This window comes from Bubalus kerabau, chromosome 11, assembly GCF_029407905.1.
Source record: "Bubalus kerabau isolate K-KA32 ecotype Philippines breed swamp buffalo chromosome 11, PCC_UOA_SB_1v2, whole genome shotgun sequence".
Taxonomy (NCBI): Eukaryota; Metazoa; Chordata; class Mammalia; order Artiodactyla; family Bovidae; genus Bubalus; species Bubalus kerabau.
The window spans coordinates 13,091,986-13,109,571 of NC_073634.1; the positions used below are offsets into that span (position 1 = coordinate 13,091,986).

The window sequence follows — 17,586 nt, forward strand, 5'->3', positions numbered from 1 at the left end:
AAGCTTTACCTCTAGCCTTTTTGTGGGGGGAAAGAGCAGTGTTCCACCCTTCCCCTCATTTTTCAGTATGACATGTTGTTAGGTATAATTTTATTTTATATAAAAAGTGTTTTTGTGATTCTTCAGAGCCAAGGAACTGGTGCTGGTAGTTAGAGGGACCTGCCCCCAACTGGTTCAGTTAATCCTCTGTCCAGGTGCCCTCAGAGCCCAAGCCATGAAACCAAGGTTGTAGTCCAAACAGGAGCCTCCTCCTCTGGCTGGTTCATTCATTCCGTGACTTCAGGGGTCACATATAAGGTCAGAGTTTCCTGTCCTCGCCGGATCCGCACTGCCAGTTGGGATTGGGTTCGAACAGCTTCATAAACATCTTCAGCATTTTGTACCAGCTGCTCCCCAATGGCCAAGATCACATCACCAGGTCGTAGACCAGCCCTATGGCAAAAGATAGAGAGATAAAGGAGGGACTAGATGGCCCAGTTCAAGGGCACATACATCCCACCCATCTCCACCTCCTAATGCAGCCTCTCCCTCACCGGTGAGCAGGGGAGTCCAGGATGACTTTATGGATGAGCACACCATGCTGAACATCAGGAAAGCTTGGTTCTCGAAGCTGTAGTTCAGCAAGGATGCTGAAAGGACACAGATCACTCTGTTAATCACAGGGCACTCTCCCCATTTGGGGTTCGCCTCAAATCTTTCATCAGCATGCTGACAGGCGGGTGAACAGGGCATGCACTAGATCCTCTTGATACAAAAACAATTCACTTTCTGCCTTCTAGCAGTTAGGAAGTGGAATTCCAAGTGACACACAGGGTTAAATCAATAGCACTAATGACATTCTAGAATCCTAAAAGAAGCTATAACTTTAGGAAGTGCTATAACTTTAGCTTAACCTAGAAGGATCAATCTGATATTTAACTACATAAAATAAGAACAACATAAAAATACGGGATTAGGAAATCAAGTTGGCAGGAACAGAAAATACTCATAGGGAAGCCAAGTCTAGAAGGTTGGGTATTGTAAATCCAAGCAATAACAGGATGGGAGGTATGCAAAACAGAGTGAGGTGAGAAAATCAAGATAATGAGAGAGAACAGCTCTTCTGATAGCTCCAAGAATGAGGCAAGTCATCTTAGATAAAAACAGAACTAAGAACGAAGCTCAAGAGAACTGCCAGGCACCCACCACTGGTTACACTGATGGCCCTTCGTGTCACTACCCCTAAAGCTCATACCTGGGGGTCAAGGTCAGCATCATCACCCCAATGTAGCGGCGCTGGGACCCACTGATTCCAAACCAGGAATCTGTGTTAGAAGGACAAATGAGCCCCACCCAGGTATATCCTTACTCCCCCTCCTCCTCCCAATAGACCCCTCTCCAGCAAACCCTCCCCACCCCTGCCACTTAAAGAAACCCCTTTCCCCGCAAGCCAGGCTTACTCTTCTTTTCTCCACGATGCAGAAACTCTCGAAGGCGATCAGAAGGGATGGCAAAGGAGATTCCAGATGTGACCTTCATGGTATTCACCCCAATCACCTCCCCATCCTGTTGGGACACAGCCCACTATTCTCTAGCCCAAACAAATAATAGGAGATGGGGGTACCTGAGCAAGAGTGGCAGGGAGTTTTAGGGAGATCTAGTTGGATTCTGGGAGACAGCCAACAAGAAACTGCTCAGAAACTTGACCAAACATCAGTGAATTAGGGAAAACCCACCCCTTCCCATACTGACCTGGGATAGGGATTCTTGGAAAGGATGTCACACTCACCAGGTTGACCAGGGGACCTCCAGAGTTTCCAAACTGCAGGACAAGGAGAAAATATGGGAGAGATCCAGGGACTCTATGCCTCGGGACACAATCAGGATGTAGACACTTTCTCCAAATCCTCTCCTTTCCCAGCCCATGAAGGAGTGGCCACATTTTTTGCGACCCAATCCCGGTAATATAGGCTCATCCACCATCTATCACCATTGGTGCCTGTACCACACACCCCCTACCCCCTCCCCCAACCTAGTCTCTCATTTCTCTCATATCAGGACGCACATCAATAGCTGCATCAGTCTGGATATACTCCACATTGGTTTGGGGAAGGCCCAGATCTTTGGCTGGACGCTGAGCAGAGCTGACAATGCCGGAGGTGATTGTGTTCTGCAGTGCAAAGGGACTTCCCATAGCAACAACAAACTCCCCTTGCCGAACATCAGCTGAGCGTCCCAGGGGCAGCGTAGGGAGAGGCTCCTAAAGGAGAATGGGTACAAGAGACCTGTCATCTGGAGATGTGAACAAATTCACAGCCCCAAGCAGCTATGGCCTGCCCCGACCCCCACCTTGGTCTGAATCCTCAGCGTGGCGATGTCTGCCACAGGATCCACAGCTGTGACCACGGCCTCATACGTGTCGCCGCTAGGCAGCCTTACACGGACTCGGCGCCGATCAGCCACCACGTGGGCATTGGTAACGATGAGTCCATCGGCAGCCACCACGAATCCTGAGCCATTCGAGATAGGGACTTCACGGCCCGAAAAAGGGTGCCTGGAAAAAGGGGGGGGGGGGGGCGAGGGGGAGTACGGATGTGAGGAGGCTCGGACCCGTCCTTCTTGCCCGCCCTCTAGCCCACGGCTTCGGTGCCTTAGTGTTTACCCCCACCGTTACCGGCCCAAGATCTCGATATAAACCACGGCAGGGGCCGTCTTCTCCACCACGTCCGCGATGAAGTTGTACTGGCTCCGGGGAGAGGTGGGCGGCGATCCAAGGACCGAGGCGAGCACAGCCGGGGGACCCCGGCCCCCGCCCCAAAACAACAACAGTACTGCCCCTCCAGCGCCCAGCGCCACCGCTAGCCACACGCGCGGACGGGTTCCAGGAGTCCCTGAGTCTTCAGGGGTCCGGGGATCTGGGGTCCCAGCGATCAGCCGTGCTCGGAGATCCGAAGTCCGGGACCTCAGGCATGTCCGTGGTTCAGGGACCCCCACAGACAACCGGGCCCTGAAACTGGGGGTCCCATAAGTCACTCGGGTCCGAGGGTCAGGAGTTCCTGACGTCAGCAGGGCCCGGAGGTCAGGGGTCAACAGGGGTCCCTTTCCCCAGCGACCCCCCCACAAAGCCCGCCATCCCCTGAGGCTCCAGCCAGCACCCCGCCCCGCCCTCAGTGCAGCCATCAGCTCCGCCTCGGCGGCTTCCTCGCCCGCCCAGCGCAGAGGCGGCGCCCTAGACGCGACCGGGAGGACGGCTGGACGCTGAGGACGCCGGTACCTGAAGTCTCCAGAAGTGCACGCTGGGACCCAGGATTCCGGGAGGCCAACTCCGCCCCCGCCCCTCGAATGCCGGGAATTGTGGTCCCCGCGGGACGCGAGTTATGAGGTGGCCCACGGGTCCGCGAGGCATGATGGGACCGCTAGCCCTTCCAGGGCGCCTCAGAATTTCAGGTCCCGGCACCCTGGGCGGATGCCCGAAGACTCCGCCTTCCCAAGAGCCCCTGCGGCGGGGCGCAAAGATGGCGGCATCGGCCAGACAACCCTAAAGCAGCGGCAATGGAACCTCCCTCGTCTCCGGGGCCGGAGCGGCTCTTTGATTCGCACCGGTAAGAGCCCCGATGGGAAGAGACCGACTTCCGTGTCCACTTGGCCTTCGGCGCCCGATCACCCCGCCTCTCGCCCCCAGGCTCCCGGGTGACGGCTTCCTGCTCCTCGCGCTACTACTCTACGCTCCAGTCGGGTTCTGCCTCCTGGTCCTGCGCCTCTTTCTTGGGATCCACGTCTTCCTGGTCAGCTGCGCGCTACCAGACAGTGTTTTTCGCAGGTTCCGACCTGGGCGCTCGGGGAGGGTCGGGGCTGGGCCTGGCCCGAGGCCAGGTAGTCACCACTGCCTGCGTTCGCAGGTTCGTGGTGCGGACCATGTGTGCAGTGCTGGGGCTCGTGGCCCGGCAGGAGGACTCTGGACTCCGGGATCACCGTGTCAGGGTCCTCATTTCCAACCACGTGACACCTTTCGACCACAACATAGTCAACCTGCTCACCAGCTGTAGCACCGTGAGTTAGGGAGGAAGCCGAGAGTGCCACGGAGTGGCTCCCTGGGGCCCAGCTCAAGGCGCCCCTCTCCGTGTTCGGCTTTTCCTTGGGGACCACAAGATACTGACCCTTACCCCGACCTCGCTTTTCTACCCATATGTCAATTTTTCTCACTTCACAGCATTCTTTTCTTCTTGCTTTCTCTCCTTCCGATTCCCAGCCTCTACTCAATAGTCCCCCAAGCTTTGTGTGCTGGTCTCGGGGCTTTATGGAGATGGATGGTCAGGGCGAGTTGGTGGAGTCACTCAAGAGATTCTGTGCTTCAACAAGGCTTCCCCCTACCCCTCTGCTGCTATTCCCCGAGGAAGAGGCCACCAATGGCCGGGAGGGGCTCCTGCGCTTCAGGTGGGTGAGCACAGGTATCTGTCTCCAACTGTAGGTGATCAGGCTTGGGGGCCCTTGGGTTTTCACAGCCTTCTTCAGCCCTGCCCCCTACTTTCCTAGTTTATTTACTTTTTGCCCACTTTTTGTTCTTTCCCTTGAATCCGTGTTTATTTCCCACATTTCTATTTGTACAGTGTGACAGTATCTGTTTTAAGTCAGGTATGAGCTACTGACTGGATTGGCTAGAATCCCATCTTACTTTCTTCACTCTTCTAGTTCCTGGCCATTTTCTATCCAGGATGTGGTACAGCCTCTTACCCTGCGAGTCCAGAGACCCCTTGTCTCCGTGGTGAGTGTGTCCCACAGGGAAACTCTGGGTTTGGAGGGGAAGTTTCCTACTCCTGGCCCTGGTTTAGACCTCACTCATGCCCTCCCCTCAGACGGTGTCAGATGCATCCTGGGTCTCAGAACTGCTGTGGTCACTTTTCGTCCCTTTCACGGTGTATCAAGTAAGGTATTAACTGTCCTCACTTTTTGGTGGCTGGGAGAAACTCATCTCAAGGTCAAGGAAGTAGCGGTCTCTGCCCTGTCCATTGGCAGATGTTTTAATGTCAAGGTCCTACCACAGAGGCAATATAAAGTATTTATTACCTCCCTACTGTCACCACCACTGTTCCAAGAAAAGAGGCATCAGAGTGGAGAGTGGGTGACCCCAACGTGGACCTGGATGATTTTTTGCAGGTGGCTCCGTCCTGTTCATCGACAGCTGGGGGAGGGAAGTGAAGAGTTTGCCCTCCGTGTACAACAGGTGGTAGGGGACATGGGCAGGGTGGAAGTGGGTTCTTTCTTTAGGGGGAAGGAGAGGAACACTTGAGAAACTTCCAATCCTCCAATTTTCCCTAGCTGGTGGCCAAAGAATTGGGCCAGACAGGGACACGACTCACTCCAGCAGACAAAGCAGAGCACATGAAGCGACAGAGACACCCCAGGTTGCGCCCTCAGTCAGGTGTGTGGTCTCTGGACATAAAGCTTTTCAACTCTTTTGCAGCCTGTTCTGACTTCCTCCCTATGCCTGTACTAATCAGCCTCTCTCCTCGAGTTTTCCACTCACCATATTTTGGATTTCTTTTTTGCAGCCCAGTCTTCTTTCCCTCACTCCCCTGGCCCTTCTCCTGATGTGCATCTGGCAACTCTGGCTCAGAGAGTGAAGGAGGTTTTACCCCATGTTCCACTGGGCGTCATCCAGAGAGACCTAGGTATGAGAAAGAGTAGCTTTACCCAAGGAGACAGGCATAGAGAGGGAAAGTGGGTGGTGAAGGGAGAAGGTGAGCAGAGAAATAGACTGTGCTGTCCACTCCTCCCTTCTCCGCAGCCAGGACTGGCTGTGTAGACTTGACCATCACTAATCTGCTTGAGGGAGCCGTAGCTTTCATGCCTGAAGACATCACCGAGGGGACCCAGTCCCTTGCCACAGCCTCCACTCCCAAGGTGAGACCCAGAAAATGAGCAGGTCCAGGACTTGAGGTGGGATGGGGCAGTCTGCATATTCCCTGTCCTGACGTCTGTTTTTGATCCCGAGACCCTAGCACAGTACCTCTCTTGCAAAGTAGGCATTCGATGCGTGTTTAATGATGATGACTTCGCAAGCCCTCTGACATTGTGATCACCTCAGTTCCCCAGCTCTGGCCCGGCAACCCCTCAGCCCACAGCCCTAACATTTGCCAAGTCCTCCTGGGCCCGGCAGGAGAGTCTACAGGAGCGAAAGCAGGCGCTGTATGAATACGCGAGAAGGTGAGACGCTTAGAGGACAACTGGTAGGGAAGGGCAAGTTGGAGAAAGGGAATAATATAGCAAAGCCCATACAATGTCTTCTTGTGTCCCACAGGCGATTCACAGAGAGGCAGGCCCAGGAGGCTGATTGAGTACAGGATGGCACCCAGAGCCGCAGGACGGAGACTGGGGGCAGCCCTCACCCGACTCACAACAGGCCGGATGGGTGGGTGCTAAAGGGAGGAATGGGCTCCCCCCAGTGTCACATTAAATTCAGGGTTTTCACTCAAGGTCTCTGTTGCCTCTTTGGGTCTCAAAAGCCTTGTAGCAGGTTCCTTTTCCCTTGGTTGTGGGATCAGGAATGAGGGCCTCCTTGTGGGTTTGTGGAGGGTTGGTCAGAATGGAACTGTCTGCACTCACCTCATGTCAAGAGATGAGTGATATTAAGGAAGTATAACTAAGCTGAATGCCCAGCAGCAACTGGACCCTGGCCTCAGAATTCAGCCCAGGCGGATGAGGAAACAGCTGTAGAACTACAAGTCCCAGGATACCTTTCACTAATGAGCACAGTACACAAAGTCTGTAGAATTCACACATGCTCAGTGTGGTGGCTGGAGCCTATTTTCCATAGGTTCCTAACTAGATTAAATAAGGTGGAGCACATGGCCCCACCCCAAAACAGTCTCTAGGATTGTGCCCCAGGGTGGATCCGGAATTGACCTTTGTACCTCACAGCAGGTCAGGGTTTGTGGTGACTTGCTGAGTGGGTCTGGAACTGGCTGCCATTCCAACGCGTCTCAGAGCGGCAGGCAAAGGTTTGAATCCAGGATCCTTGTGGCCCTGCTCCCCAATTCCTGACCCCATTCCTCCTGTTCCTCACTCTCTTCCCCAGGGGACCTTCCCACACGTCACCAGGTCTTTCTTTCTTTCTTTTTGGCTATGTCAGATCTTAGCTGTGGTGCACGGGCTTTGTTGCCCTGCCATATGCAGGATCTTACGTCCCCAGCTAAGGATCGAACCCACGTCCTCTGCATTGGAAGTTGGGTTCTTAACTACTGGACTGCCAGGGAAGTCCCAATAGTCCACTTTTGATAGTCCTTTACTTGGAGACTCAACTCTTCCCTGTTTCCTGGCAGACAAGAAGTACTGGGAAGGATGAACCCCGGTGCATTATCACCTGAGGGTACAGGTTAGGGATCAGGGCTGAGGTGGGAAGATGGTGTCGGTCACCAAATACGAGGCCTTGATGACTGCCCTGCCTTCTGTAGGTCCTGCTAGACAGTCACCATGGCCTCTCAGCTTCTCGGGTTGGAAGAAGAGTCTGGCCCAAACTCTGAGGAGTCTGAACTGGCTGTGAACCCCTTTGACGGGCTCCCCTTCTCTTCCCGCTACTACAAACTACTTGAGCAGCGCCGATCCTTGCCTGTCTGGGCTGCTCGCTTTATCTTCTTGGAGCACTTGGAGAGTAGCCCCAGTGGAGTGGTACTGGTGTCTGGAGAGCCTGGTTGTGGCAAGAGCACTCAGGTTGGGGTTGGGGGGCTGGGGAACTGGCTCCTCCTGGGACAAGGTGGGGAGTGGGGTGGGGGTTGCTGTGTGAAATAATAGGGGAGGTGGTCAGAAGGAGACAGGCAGTGAAGCACCAGAGGACTCCTCAAATAAGGAGAGATGAAACTGGCCACAGTTCCTCCAGTACTTTTGATGAGCTCTGGGTCCCGCTGATGGGTTGTCCTTTCCTACGCTTACCCCAGATCCCACAGTGGTGTGCGGAGTTTGTGCTGGCCAGAGGTTTCCGGAAGGGCTGGGTAACTGTGACTCAGCCTTACCCTCTAGCAGCCCTGAGCTTGGCCCTGCGAGTTGCTGATGAAATGGACCTGACCCTGGGTCATGAGGTTGGATACAGCATCCCCCAAGAAGACTGCACTGGGCCTGACACTCTGCTAAGGTGTGGCCCCTTGCAGGCCCAACTCCAATCTCCTTCCCCTCACTCCGTAGAAACAAACCCAGCCTCTGACATCTCACCGTACCCTCCCTCAGAATAGCTCACCTTTTAAAGCATGCATGATGCAACTTCTGAATGCAGCCATTTAACCCTAGCCAGCAACCTCAGACGTTCAACCTCACCTTCCTCATGAAAGTCTCGCTTTCCTAACGAGTATGGCTTATGAACAGTGTCATCAATAGGTCACAGAAGCTCAGTCACAGGATCTTTTCCTGACCTTTACTGTCTGGGCCTAGGCCCCCTGGGGGGAAGCTCCTCTGGACTTCTGGGGCTGGTCGGTGTCCACACTGACTCCTCTGCCCACTGCCAATGTCAACAGGTTCTGCTGGGACAGGCTGCTTCTGCAGGAGGTGGCCTCAACCCGGGGCACTGGAGCCCGGGGTGTGCTGGTCCTGGATGAGGCTCAGGAGCGGTCAGTGGCCTCAGATTTGCTCCAGGGACTCCTGCGAGATGCCAGGCTGGGAAGCCTTCCAGGGGACCTCAGAGTGGTTGTAGTTACTGACCCAAGCCTTGAACCTAAGCTCCAAGATTTCTGGGGCGGTCCTCCTACTGTGTGTGTCCCCAGAGAGACTTGCAGCTGCCCCACTCCAGTCTACAGGGACTCTCTCCCTACTGACCGAGTAGACGCTGCCTGCCAGGCTGTGCTTGAACTGTGTCGGAAGGAGGCTCCAGGAGATGTGCTAGTGTACCTGCCCAGTGAGGAGGTAAAAAAATGGGATGCGAAAGGAGGTACTCGTGGTGAATGTCTGCCCCTTCCTGTCCCAGGGGAGAATGGGAGCAATGCTGATTAGGAACATTGGAGCGCTACTACTTATTCTCTGTTGGGGTCTTTAGGAAAAATTCCAGGGTTTTGGTATAAAAACTTTTTGATTCCATACAATGTAGAGATTTGCAGTTCAGTGAGTTCCTGAAATTATAACACCCCAACTTTATATGAATATGTGCACTTTCTCAGAGTGAAGGTCCATAGCTTTCATCAATTTTTCAAAGGGGTCTCTGACCCACAAAGGTAAGAATTACCCTAACACCCCACCTCTTCAGGAAATTTCCCTGTGCTGTGAGTCCTTGTCCAGGAAAGTAGGGTCCTTGGAAAACCAAGGGCCCCCACCACGGGTGCTGCCCCTTCACCCAGGCTGTGGACAAGCTGTTCAGGCTGTGTACGAGGACACAGAATCAGGTGCCCGGAAAGTTGTGGTCACTCACTGGCTGGCCGATTTCTCCTTTTCCCTCCCTTCCATCCGACATGTCATTGACTCAGGACTGGAGCTTCGAAGTGTGAGTGAAAGAAAGTGAGGGGGACACAGGGGCTAAAGATAGAAATAGCCCACTCTCATCTGTCTTGGCCTTGGTTGGGGGTGGTGACAGGTTTACAGTCCTCAGATCCGAGCAGAATCTCAAGTGTTGAGACCAGTCAGCAAGTGTCAGGCAGAGGCAAGACGGCTGCGGGCAGCAGGGATCCCACCAGGTAAGAGCTTTCGCCCTTAATAGGATCAAACACAAAAAGAGTCACCAACCACCGGCCCTGAGAAATCTACAGTGGTCTTCTCTCCCAGATCTTTCTCCCCTCAGGATCCTGCCTCTGCCTGTATCCTAAGTCCTTCCTAGAACTAGAGGCTCCCTGCCTGCCCCAGCCCAGAGTGTGGGCAGAGAATTTGAGCTCCCTGATGTTACTACTAAAGAGGAGACAGATTGCAGAGCCAGGGAAGTGTCACTTCCTGGACCGGCCTGGTGAGCACCCTTCCTGCCCACGTCCTGCTGCTCTCCAGGTTCTGAGATCCCCTGTCCTGTAAGCCTTGTTCCGTCTCCAGCTCCAGAAGCACTGATGCAGGCCCTGGAAGACTTAGACTACCTGGCCGCCCTGGATGATGATGGGGACCTGTCAGACTTGGGAGTTATCCTGTCAGAATTTCCCCTGGCCCCTGAGCTGGCCAAAGCCCTGCTGGCCTCGTGCGAGTTTGACTGTGTGGATGAGATGCTCACCCTGGCTGCCATGCTCACTGGTATGAATCACTTGCCTCCCTGGCCCTTAGGACTGCTTCAGCCTTCCCTCTGGCGTTCTGGTGCTCCTTAAGCTGGCCCCTTCCCCTTTGCTCTAGTTCCCAGCCCTCACTGTGCCTAAAGAGTTAGGCTTCATCACTTTCCCCTCTCCTGTCTCTGAGGCTTCTTGTCCCCCAACAAGTCTCTCCTACCTATTTTTACTAAAACTGTACCTGTCTTGTTCAACCCTGTAATCCCTTCATTATTCAGAATAATCTCCATCCTGCTCAATCTAGGGTATTCCTCGCTCACTGCATTCCAGTTCAGGCCCACCCCAGCAGAAGGGTGACAGCTGCCCACCAGTGGCCTCGAGACCTAATCCAGTGAGCACTTCTGAGCCCGTTCATGACTTTCTTTGGACACTTGAGAATGGCAACCACTCCAACTTTAACATTGCCCCCTCCCTAAGCCTCTGTGATCTGCTCCTTGTGGTTTTCACCCTACCTTTCTTGCCACTCCCTTAATCTCTTACTTGAGCTCTTCCTCCTCTGCTTCCTCCTCTGCTTGTTCAAAGTAAGTTGAACCTCAGGGTTCCACCCTTGCCCCTTTTGTCTTCTCATTCCCTGAACTCTCTGAGCAAGTTCATTCACATTCATGGTCTGAAATGCTACAATATCATTCTTCTGAATCTTGGATTTATATATCTAACTCCTGATGGCTATTCCTATCAGAATGGTCCACAAAACTTCAACCCAGAACTGAACTCAAGCACCCCTGTTGTTGCTGAGCTGAGCCCTTTTTAAATCTGCTCCCTCACCACCACCACCAAAAATCATACCATCACCTCAGCATCTCTACTATCATTCTAGACTAACCTTTCTCCAGGTTTGTTTTTTTAATTTTTATCTCCTAATTTAAAAAAAATTTTACCTGTTCTTCACCTGTTCTTCTCCATACTTAAGGACTTCCCTGGTGGCTTAGAGGGTAAAGCGTCTGCCTGCAACTCAGGAGACCCAGCTTTGATCCCTGGGTCGGGAAGATCTCCCGGAGAAGGAAATGGCTACCCACTCTAGTACTCTTGCCTGGAAAATCCCATGGATGGAGGAGCCTGGTGGGCTACAGTCCATGGGGTCGCAAAGAGTCGTACACAACTGAGTGACTTCAGCTTCACCTTCACTCCATACTCAGAGTTAATGCCAATGTAGCTTCTCATCGCTGCTCAGCTGGATTCCTTGAGTAGCCACCTAACTACTCAGAAGTTCCCAGAGTGAACTTCTTCCAAACATGTGGATTCTCTTAAAAACTCTTCTTCATCAGTTATTCTCTACCTTCCAAACAGAATGTAAACTCATTTGCACAGCCTTGCCCATACCTCCCTCCAGCTTTATCTCCTGCCACCCTGCCACACACACCGTTCCCTCTATCCATAATCGTAGGTGCTCGCAGTTCTCCAAACATGCTATTCCCACGCCATACTCCCTCTGCCCTTCTCCACTCAGCTAATCCTCAAACTTCAAATATTGGCCTACACACCTATCTTACATGTTGGTCTCTCCCACTAGACTCTAAGCTCCTTGTGGGAAGAAACTGTTTTTCATTTATTTATCTTCAGTGTCCAATAAAGTGCATAGTATCTAGAAGTCTTTTGAGTAAAGTTCCCAGAGTGACGTTGCTGCCTTTTTCAGTGTACTGCTATCTGTTCTCATGCCCCCAAATGAACTTCCTCTCTTCTGCCTCCAGCTGCCCCCGGGTTTACTCGTCCTCCACTCTGTGCAGAAGAAGCTGCCCTGCGTCGAGCGCTAGAACACGTGGATGGTGATCACAGCTCTCTGATCCAAGTGTATGAAGCCTTTATACAGAGTGAGTGCTCCGCTCTGCATCCTCTTACAGAATCCCAGATTTTCCAAAGAGAGGAAGTAGTATGCAGCCAGCTGACAGATCTCTAGTTCCAGGAAAAGGAAGCCCTTTGACTGACAGTTGGGTTCTTTTAGTCTTCAAGTCTCAAGGACTTTAGCTATAGCTGGTCCCTTTCTGTTCCTAGGTGGAGCAGACAAGGCTTGGTGCCAGGCTCGGGGTCTAAACTGGGCAGCATTGTGCCAAGCCCGTAAACTTCGGGGAGAACTCCTAGAACTCATGCAACGGATTGAACTTCCCTTGTCTCAACCAGCCTTTGGATCTGAGCGGAATCGCAGAGACCTTCAGAAAGCGCTGGTGTCAGGATACTTCCTTAAGGTTGGGGGAAAGAGTTGGGGCAAGGATCATAAAAGGAACAGAAAGTAGAGGGAGCAAAGGTTAATGTATGCCACCTCTGAAATCGGGACCCAGGTGGCCATTCAAAGAACTCTTTAGAACCAGGAGAAACTTTTCCTTTGATGTTTTGGGGTACAAGGGGCTATGGAAATGCCATACATTATGGTAATATGGTAGGACTATAACACCTAGAGGTATGCCTTACTTTTAATACTCTCACTACCCTTGCTAATAATTCTTTCTCAACCCCCCTTTCTTTCTTCTACTGACTGACACTTCACTCTCACTTATTCCTTCAATATCTTTGTCTTTCAATGAGGTGGCCCGAGACACAGATGGAACTGGAAATTACCTGCTTCTAACCCATAAGCATGTGGCCCAGCTCTCCCCATACTGCTGCTACAGAAGCCGCAGGGCTCCTGCCAGACCCCCACTGTGGGTGCTTTACCACAGTTTCTCCATTTCCAAAGACAACTGTCTTTCCATTGTTTCTGAAATTCAGCCACAGATGTGAGTTCTCTGACACCCCTCCTGCCCTGTCCATTCCTCTTCCTGGGGCCAAAATTACAGCTGGAGACTTAGAGAAGCTAAGTGGGGGTGGGGGGTAGGGTGGCAGGGGTGGGAATGGAGGGGAGTGAGAGGGTCTTCGTGGTTTGTAGTAACATGATTTGAGGAGACAGGGTTTGTGGAAGGGGTAGTAAGAAGTTCAACAATATGCATTATGAAAGAGGATATGGAAATCATCTAATTATGAATGTCTCTATCAGGCTGTTGGAATTGGCTCCTCCATACTTTCTGAGTAACTTACCCCCTAGTGAAAGCAGAGACTTCCTGAACCAGCTGAGGGAAGAAAGGACAGATTCTTCAACCAGGAGTGAATCTTCCTCCACCCAAGAACTTGAGAATGCCTGTGCCCTGCAGTGACCTGCCTATGGGGTGAAGTTGAATTCATCTCATCACATGAGATCTTCTCTCAGGCTAGCACCTAGGCAGCCATCCAGATTTAGAAGCCCAAGGGTCAAATGTAAATACTGGAACCTGAGTCCCAAGAAATGGAGCTGGGAGCGGAGCAAATTGGTTAAGCCCCAGTCTATACAGGGTAGGACTGATTCCTTAGCTTTCTTCTATTTATTGAAGAGGAACTGACATGCCCTCTATACCCCCAACTTATGCCAAACCCATCCTTGTGCTCCCTTTTGGTCGATAAAAGTTCTGTTTATATGATACCAAATTTGAGTTTGGTTCTGCAGCAGCATTTACAGTATCTATGAGTTAAAGATAACACAATATAAAAGAATCAGGGTGAACTTCAACAGAGATATCCTCTTGCCTGGCTCCCACCTCTGGTCGAGCCTTTGTACTCTGACTGACCTTGCTGTCACTAACATGGAAACAGGTAGTTTGACTACAGTTGGCCTCTGACCCTGCCTAAAGCTTACCTCACTCTATCAACTGCTCTTGCCTGCAGGGGAGGAAGAATGGGGGTGCTATAAGAATAAGAAACAATCGACCCTTTTGTTCTCATACAACTTAAATCTTGCTCCTTCTTAAACCTCAAGGCTATTGGATCTGTACCCAAATCCTTAACTTTCCAGCAACAAGCTTCCCAGCAGCCCCTGGCCCACCCATAAGTTCTAACAACTTCAGGAACATCATGCTTTTACCAGCTGGGTACTTCTTTCTCTTTTCTTTCCTTAGACTATTAACTTTGATATCCTCAGTTATCTTACACATTATAAATGTGTTTATAGAAATTGATAGAAACATTTAATCCTTAGAACTCTGCTTTTCTACTCAGAGTTCCCTCCCTTGGTGATGCTGTCTGCTTTCATCATTCCATGTATTTCCTCCTCTATGTGGATATGAACTGACCTCCCCCGAAATGCATTTTTCCAGAATGTATTCTTTCCGTGTGCTTGCTCAGTCGCTCAATCGTGTCTGACTCTCTGTGACCCCATAGACTGTAGCCTACCAGATGCCTCTGTCCGTGGAATTATCCAGGCAAGAATACTGGAGTGGTTGCCATTTCCTACTCTAGGGGATCCTTCTCTCGAGGTTTAGCATTTAGTTTTGCCTGCAGAGTTAATCTTGGTCTTGTCTTCCCAATTTTCCTTTCATCATCCACAACACCATTGATTTCTTGCTCCTTTACATTTCCAACCTAAGAATTATCTTTGATTATTTTTAAGCCTATCACTTCCTATTATTTGCCAGATTCTGCTCACTCTAACTCCCCTGGGCCCATTAACTTTGTCCATTGCTTCCCTCTCTGTCCTTGAGGGACACCAGAGCCTGATTAGTGTTCTTAGATTTTCTCTTTCATCAAGTGTGTCTCGCCCACCACTCACTTGTGAGGCGCACGCAAGTGGGAGGACGTAGTCAGCAGGTTAAACACACAGACAATATGGGGCTCAAAGTCCTTAGCGATTATTTTACAGTTGAAGAATGACATGCCCAGCATGGATAACCCTCTGGTTCCCGTCACAGTCAGACTCACCCTCTAGCACCTCCTCCATTACTCCCCTGTCACTGGCGTCTTCCTTCCTTCCCTCTTTCCTTCACACATTTGGTACAGACCCGGCAGGCTGCAGCTGCCGAATCCCAGCGGGGCCTGTGAACAGCTTGGGCCCGACGGAACCCTGGTTCCACCCCACCCGCGAAAGAATCCGGAGTCCCTCAAGAGGGCAGCCATAAGCCAGCCTGCTCTCCTCCGCGCACCTCATTGGCTATCAAACTGCAGGTCCCGCCCCCTCAGCCCCTCGGTTCCAGCCGCCGTGCGACAAGAGTGTGTGGGAAATGGCGGGAAAGATCGCATTAAAGCGCGCGGGGCAATTGCGCAACGTTGGCCTGCGAACCGGCGGTGGCCGAGGAGCCCTCGGCGATAGCCTCAAAGCCAGCTCCTCCTCACACGCTCCACTGCTACAGAACCACGGCGTGGGCGGCCATGCGCTCCTAGGCCCCAGCTCCGGGGCTCCACGAGGCGCCTCGGTCCGGAAAAGAGCGCTCGCTCGCTCGGTCGGGCAGGTGTCGCTCACACCACTGAAGCAAGCCCGGACACGGAAGCCACCTTGTTGTCCTCGGCCCAGGGCTGCAGGTTCTGCAGCGCGAAGAGCGACGAGTTGTGCAGGCAGAGCGGGTCCGGGGGCAGCGGCGGCCGCAGCGGCCGAGGCAGCGCGTCCTGCTGCAGGTGCAGAAGCAGTCGGCCCGCGCGGTGCCGCTCCGCCTCGCGCTCCTCGGCCGTCTGGCGCCTGGGCGGGTGGAGACGCGGGGTCAGCGAGGCCAGCCCCAGCCCGCCCCGCGCCTCACCGCCACTTGGCCCAGCCCGGTCTTTCACCCGCCCCGCGCCTCACCGCCACTTGGTGCGCCGGTTCTGGAACCACGTCTTGACCTGCGCGTCGGTCATGCGCAGGGCCTTGGCCAGCGCCGCCCTCTCGGCCGAGGCCAGGTACTTCTGGCGCAGGAAGCGCCGCTCCAGCTCCAGCACCTGCGAGCGGGAGAAGGATGTGCGCGGCTTCTTCCGCTTTGGGGGGGTCCGATTTTGGTAGGGGTGACCTATACGGCGCGTCCCGGAGAAGGGCGAGAGCGCCGCTACAGGGAGGAAGAAAGAGCAAGGCTAGGTTTTCGGGGTGGCCCGAGGTGTCACAGAAGAGAGCGCGGCTGCTGAGGCCGCAGAGCTCCCGCGCCGGGTCCCTACAGTGCCCTAACCTCGACTCCGCACCAGTAGAGTCTAATACACACAAAAAAAGGGGGCCTCGGAAATGGCCCTCCCTCTTGGGTGAGGGAGAAACCTCCCCTGAAACTTCACCCTGTCCTCCCCGCCGTGCGGACAGTGAACTGCAGAGGAGAGCGCGAGCATCGACGGCAGCTACCTCCCCAGCGCCTCTCAGCAGCGGGACCAAGAGATACAAGTTGAGGGAGGATCCCCTGGGATTAGGGGCGAAGGGTATGAAAGGGACCTTGAGTTGGAGCAGAAGGATCAAAGATGAGAAAACAGGGTCAGTGTGGGGCATGACACTGGAGGGATCGGGCAACCTCACCCGTGAGCCGGTCCTTGGCATAGCGGCGGCCGCTGTCCATCCAAGGGAAGGTGAGTCCCGCTAGGCCCCCGGCGCCGCCCAAGCCCGAGGGTCCAGGAACTGCAGGTGCGCTTCCCGCGGGCGGCTGCACTGGCAAAGGACGATGCGCCGGGACGCGGATCACGCCGCCCGGACCAACACCAGAGCTGCCTGGTACCGGGGCCAGCGAGGCCGCTGGGCCGTAGCTTGAGGCTCCGTGAAATCCACCCGAGAACGCCGCACTCTCTCCATGGCCCTGGCCCGTGCGACCCGGGCCTAGGCCGCTCCCGGGGGGTTCCGGGCAGCTCAGGATCTGATCGATGCCGAAACTGATTGGCTCGTGGTGCGGGAGGTTGTGCGAGGCCAGCACCCCCGGCTCCATGGGTCCGGGTCAAAGAGGACCTCAGGAGGTTTGGCGGTTAGGGAGGGCCCCCCAAACAGCTGTGGGAGCCCAGCAGCGGAGCGTTTAGGGCGGTGGCTTCAGGGACCTGCCGGGCTGGCCGCAGAGAGGCGCCGGGACGCCCAGGACATCTTCATCCCTATGTACTGGGAGTAACCCAGCCCGTGCCGGCCTCTGCCGGGTGTCGGCGCAGGGACTCGCATCCCGGGGGAGCGCGACCGACTGGGGCCCCAGGAGCGCCCTTCTTGACTCTGAAGCGCGGATGGACGCTGGACTGCCAGGGCCTCTGCCCGAGTCCGGGGTGGAGAGCGTTGGCCGACTTGGGCTGGGGCAGTGACTGACAGATCAGTCTTGGGTGGGCAGTGGGGGCTGGGGGTAGGGCAGGGGCGGGGCCGGGCCGTTAAAGGGGAAGAGACGCCTGTTTGCTCCAAGCGCGGGCAAGACTGGCCGGCGGGAGTGGTGAGGGTGTTGGAGGGGGGAAGGTGGCGAGTATGTTATGAACTTGCACGGGAGGGGCCAGAGCTCCGGCCGCTGCGCGCTGAGTCAGCCGAGATGCGCAAGGCGACTCCATCCTCACTGGCCTCCGCCTCTGGGTTTCCTCTCCTCACCAACTTCCTTGCAGGTGCCGCCTCCCACAGCCCCCACTCTTCGCCTCCCGATGGGTCCAGCCTGACGACTCCCGGATTCGTTGTGGCCCCCGCCTAAATGCTGTCGAAGACCAAATTTCGTTGTGGCTTTCTGGC

General features: G+C 54.0%; 4 protein-coding genes across 6 annotated transcripts; 2 read left to right on the top strand and 2 right to left on the bottom strand.

The window, feature by feature from the left end:
• Nucleotides 1-73: 73 nt before the first annotated feature.
• HTRA2 (HtrA serine peptidase 2) lies at nt 74-3,233 on the bottom strand. Its single transcript, XM_055539553.1, has 8 exons — nt 2,654-3,233; nt 2,329-2,533; nt 2,045-2,239; nt 1,769-1,801; nt 1,440-1,545; nt 1,235-1,304; nt 534-629; nt 74-432 (listed from the first exon to the last, which is right to left on the bottom strand). Exons 1-8 carry the CDS (start codon nt 3,157-3,159, stop codon nt 267-269), a joined length of 1,377 nt encoding a protein of 458 aa, XP_055395528.1. The 5' UTR covers nt 3,160-3,233; the 3' UTR covers nt 74-266.
• Nucleotides 3,234-3,277: 44 nt separating this feature from the next.
• AUP1 (AUP1 lipid droplet regulating VLDL assembly factor) lies at nt 3,278-6,452 on the top strand. 2 transcript variants are annotated; one of them, XM_055539554.1, is made up of 12 exons: nt 3,285-3,581; nt 3,662-3,799; nt 3,879-4,029; nt 4,229-4,413; nt 4,669-4,741; nt 4,833-4,906; nt 5,134-5,200; nt 5,296-5,398; nt 5,529-5,648; nt 5,765-5,880; nt 6,065-6,183; nt 6,278-6,452. In XM_055539554.1, the coding sequence occupies exons 1-12, from the start codon at nt 3,532-3,534 to the stop codon at nt 6,312-6,314; spliced, it is 1,233 nt and encodes a 410-aa protein (XP_055395529.1). In that variant the 5' UTR covers nt 3,285-3,531; the 3' UTR covers nt 6,315-6,452. The 2 variants fall into 2 exon arrangements, with proteins under 2 accessions (XP_055395530.1, XP_055395529.1); XM_055539555.1 differs by lacking the exon at nt 6,278-6,452 and having other exon boundaries at nt 3,278-3,581; nt 6,003-6,139.
• Nucleotides 6,453-6,898: 446 nt separating this feature from the next.
• Nucleotides 6,899-14,852, top strand: DQX1 (DEAQ-box RNA dependent ATPase 1). Of its 2 annotated transcripts, XM_055539556.1 has the most exons (12): nt 6,899-6,977; nt 7,431-7,686; nt 7,911-8,104; nt 8,481-8,865; nt 9,203-9,436; nt 9,527-9,626; nt 9,731-9,889; nt 9,970-10,161; nt 11,879-11,998; nt 12,180-12,370; nt 12,708-12,898; nt 13,156-14,852. In XM_055539556.1, exons 2-12 carry the CDS (start codon nt 7,450-7,452, stop codon nt 13,310-13,312), a joined length of 2,160 nt encoding a protein of 719 aa, XP_055395531.1. In that variant the 5' UTR covers nt 6,899-6,977; nt 7,431-7,449; the 3' UTR covers nt 13,313-14,852. The 2 variants fall into 2 exon arrangements, with proteins under 2 accessions (XP_055395531.1, XP_055395532.1); XM_055539557.1 differs by lacking the exons at nt 6,899-6,977; nt 12,708-12,898 and having other exon boundaries at nt 6,990-7,686.
• A 235-nt stretch (nt 14,853-15,087) lies between these two features.
• On the bottom strand, nt 15,088-17,140 carry TLX2 (T cell leukemia homeobox 2). Its single transcript, XM_055539559.1, has 3 exons — nt 16,426-17,140; nt 15,739-15,976; nt 15,088-15,636 (listed from the first exon to the last, which is right to left on the bottom strand). Exons 1-3 carry the CDS (start codon nt 16,823-16,825, stop codon nt 15,420-15,422), a joined length of 855 nt encoding a protein of 284 aa, XP_055395534.1. The 5' UTR covers nt 16,826-17,140; the 3' UTR covers nt 15,088-15,419.
• Between the last annotated feature and the right edge of the window lie 446 nt (nt 17,141-17,586).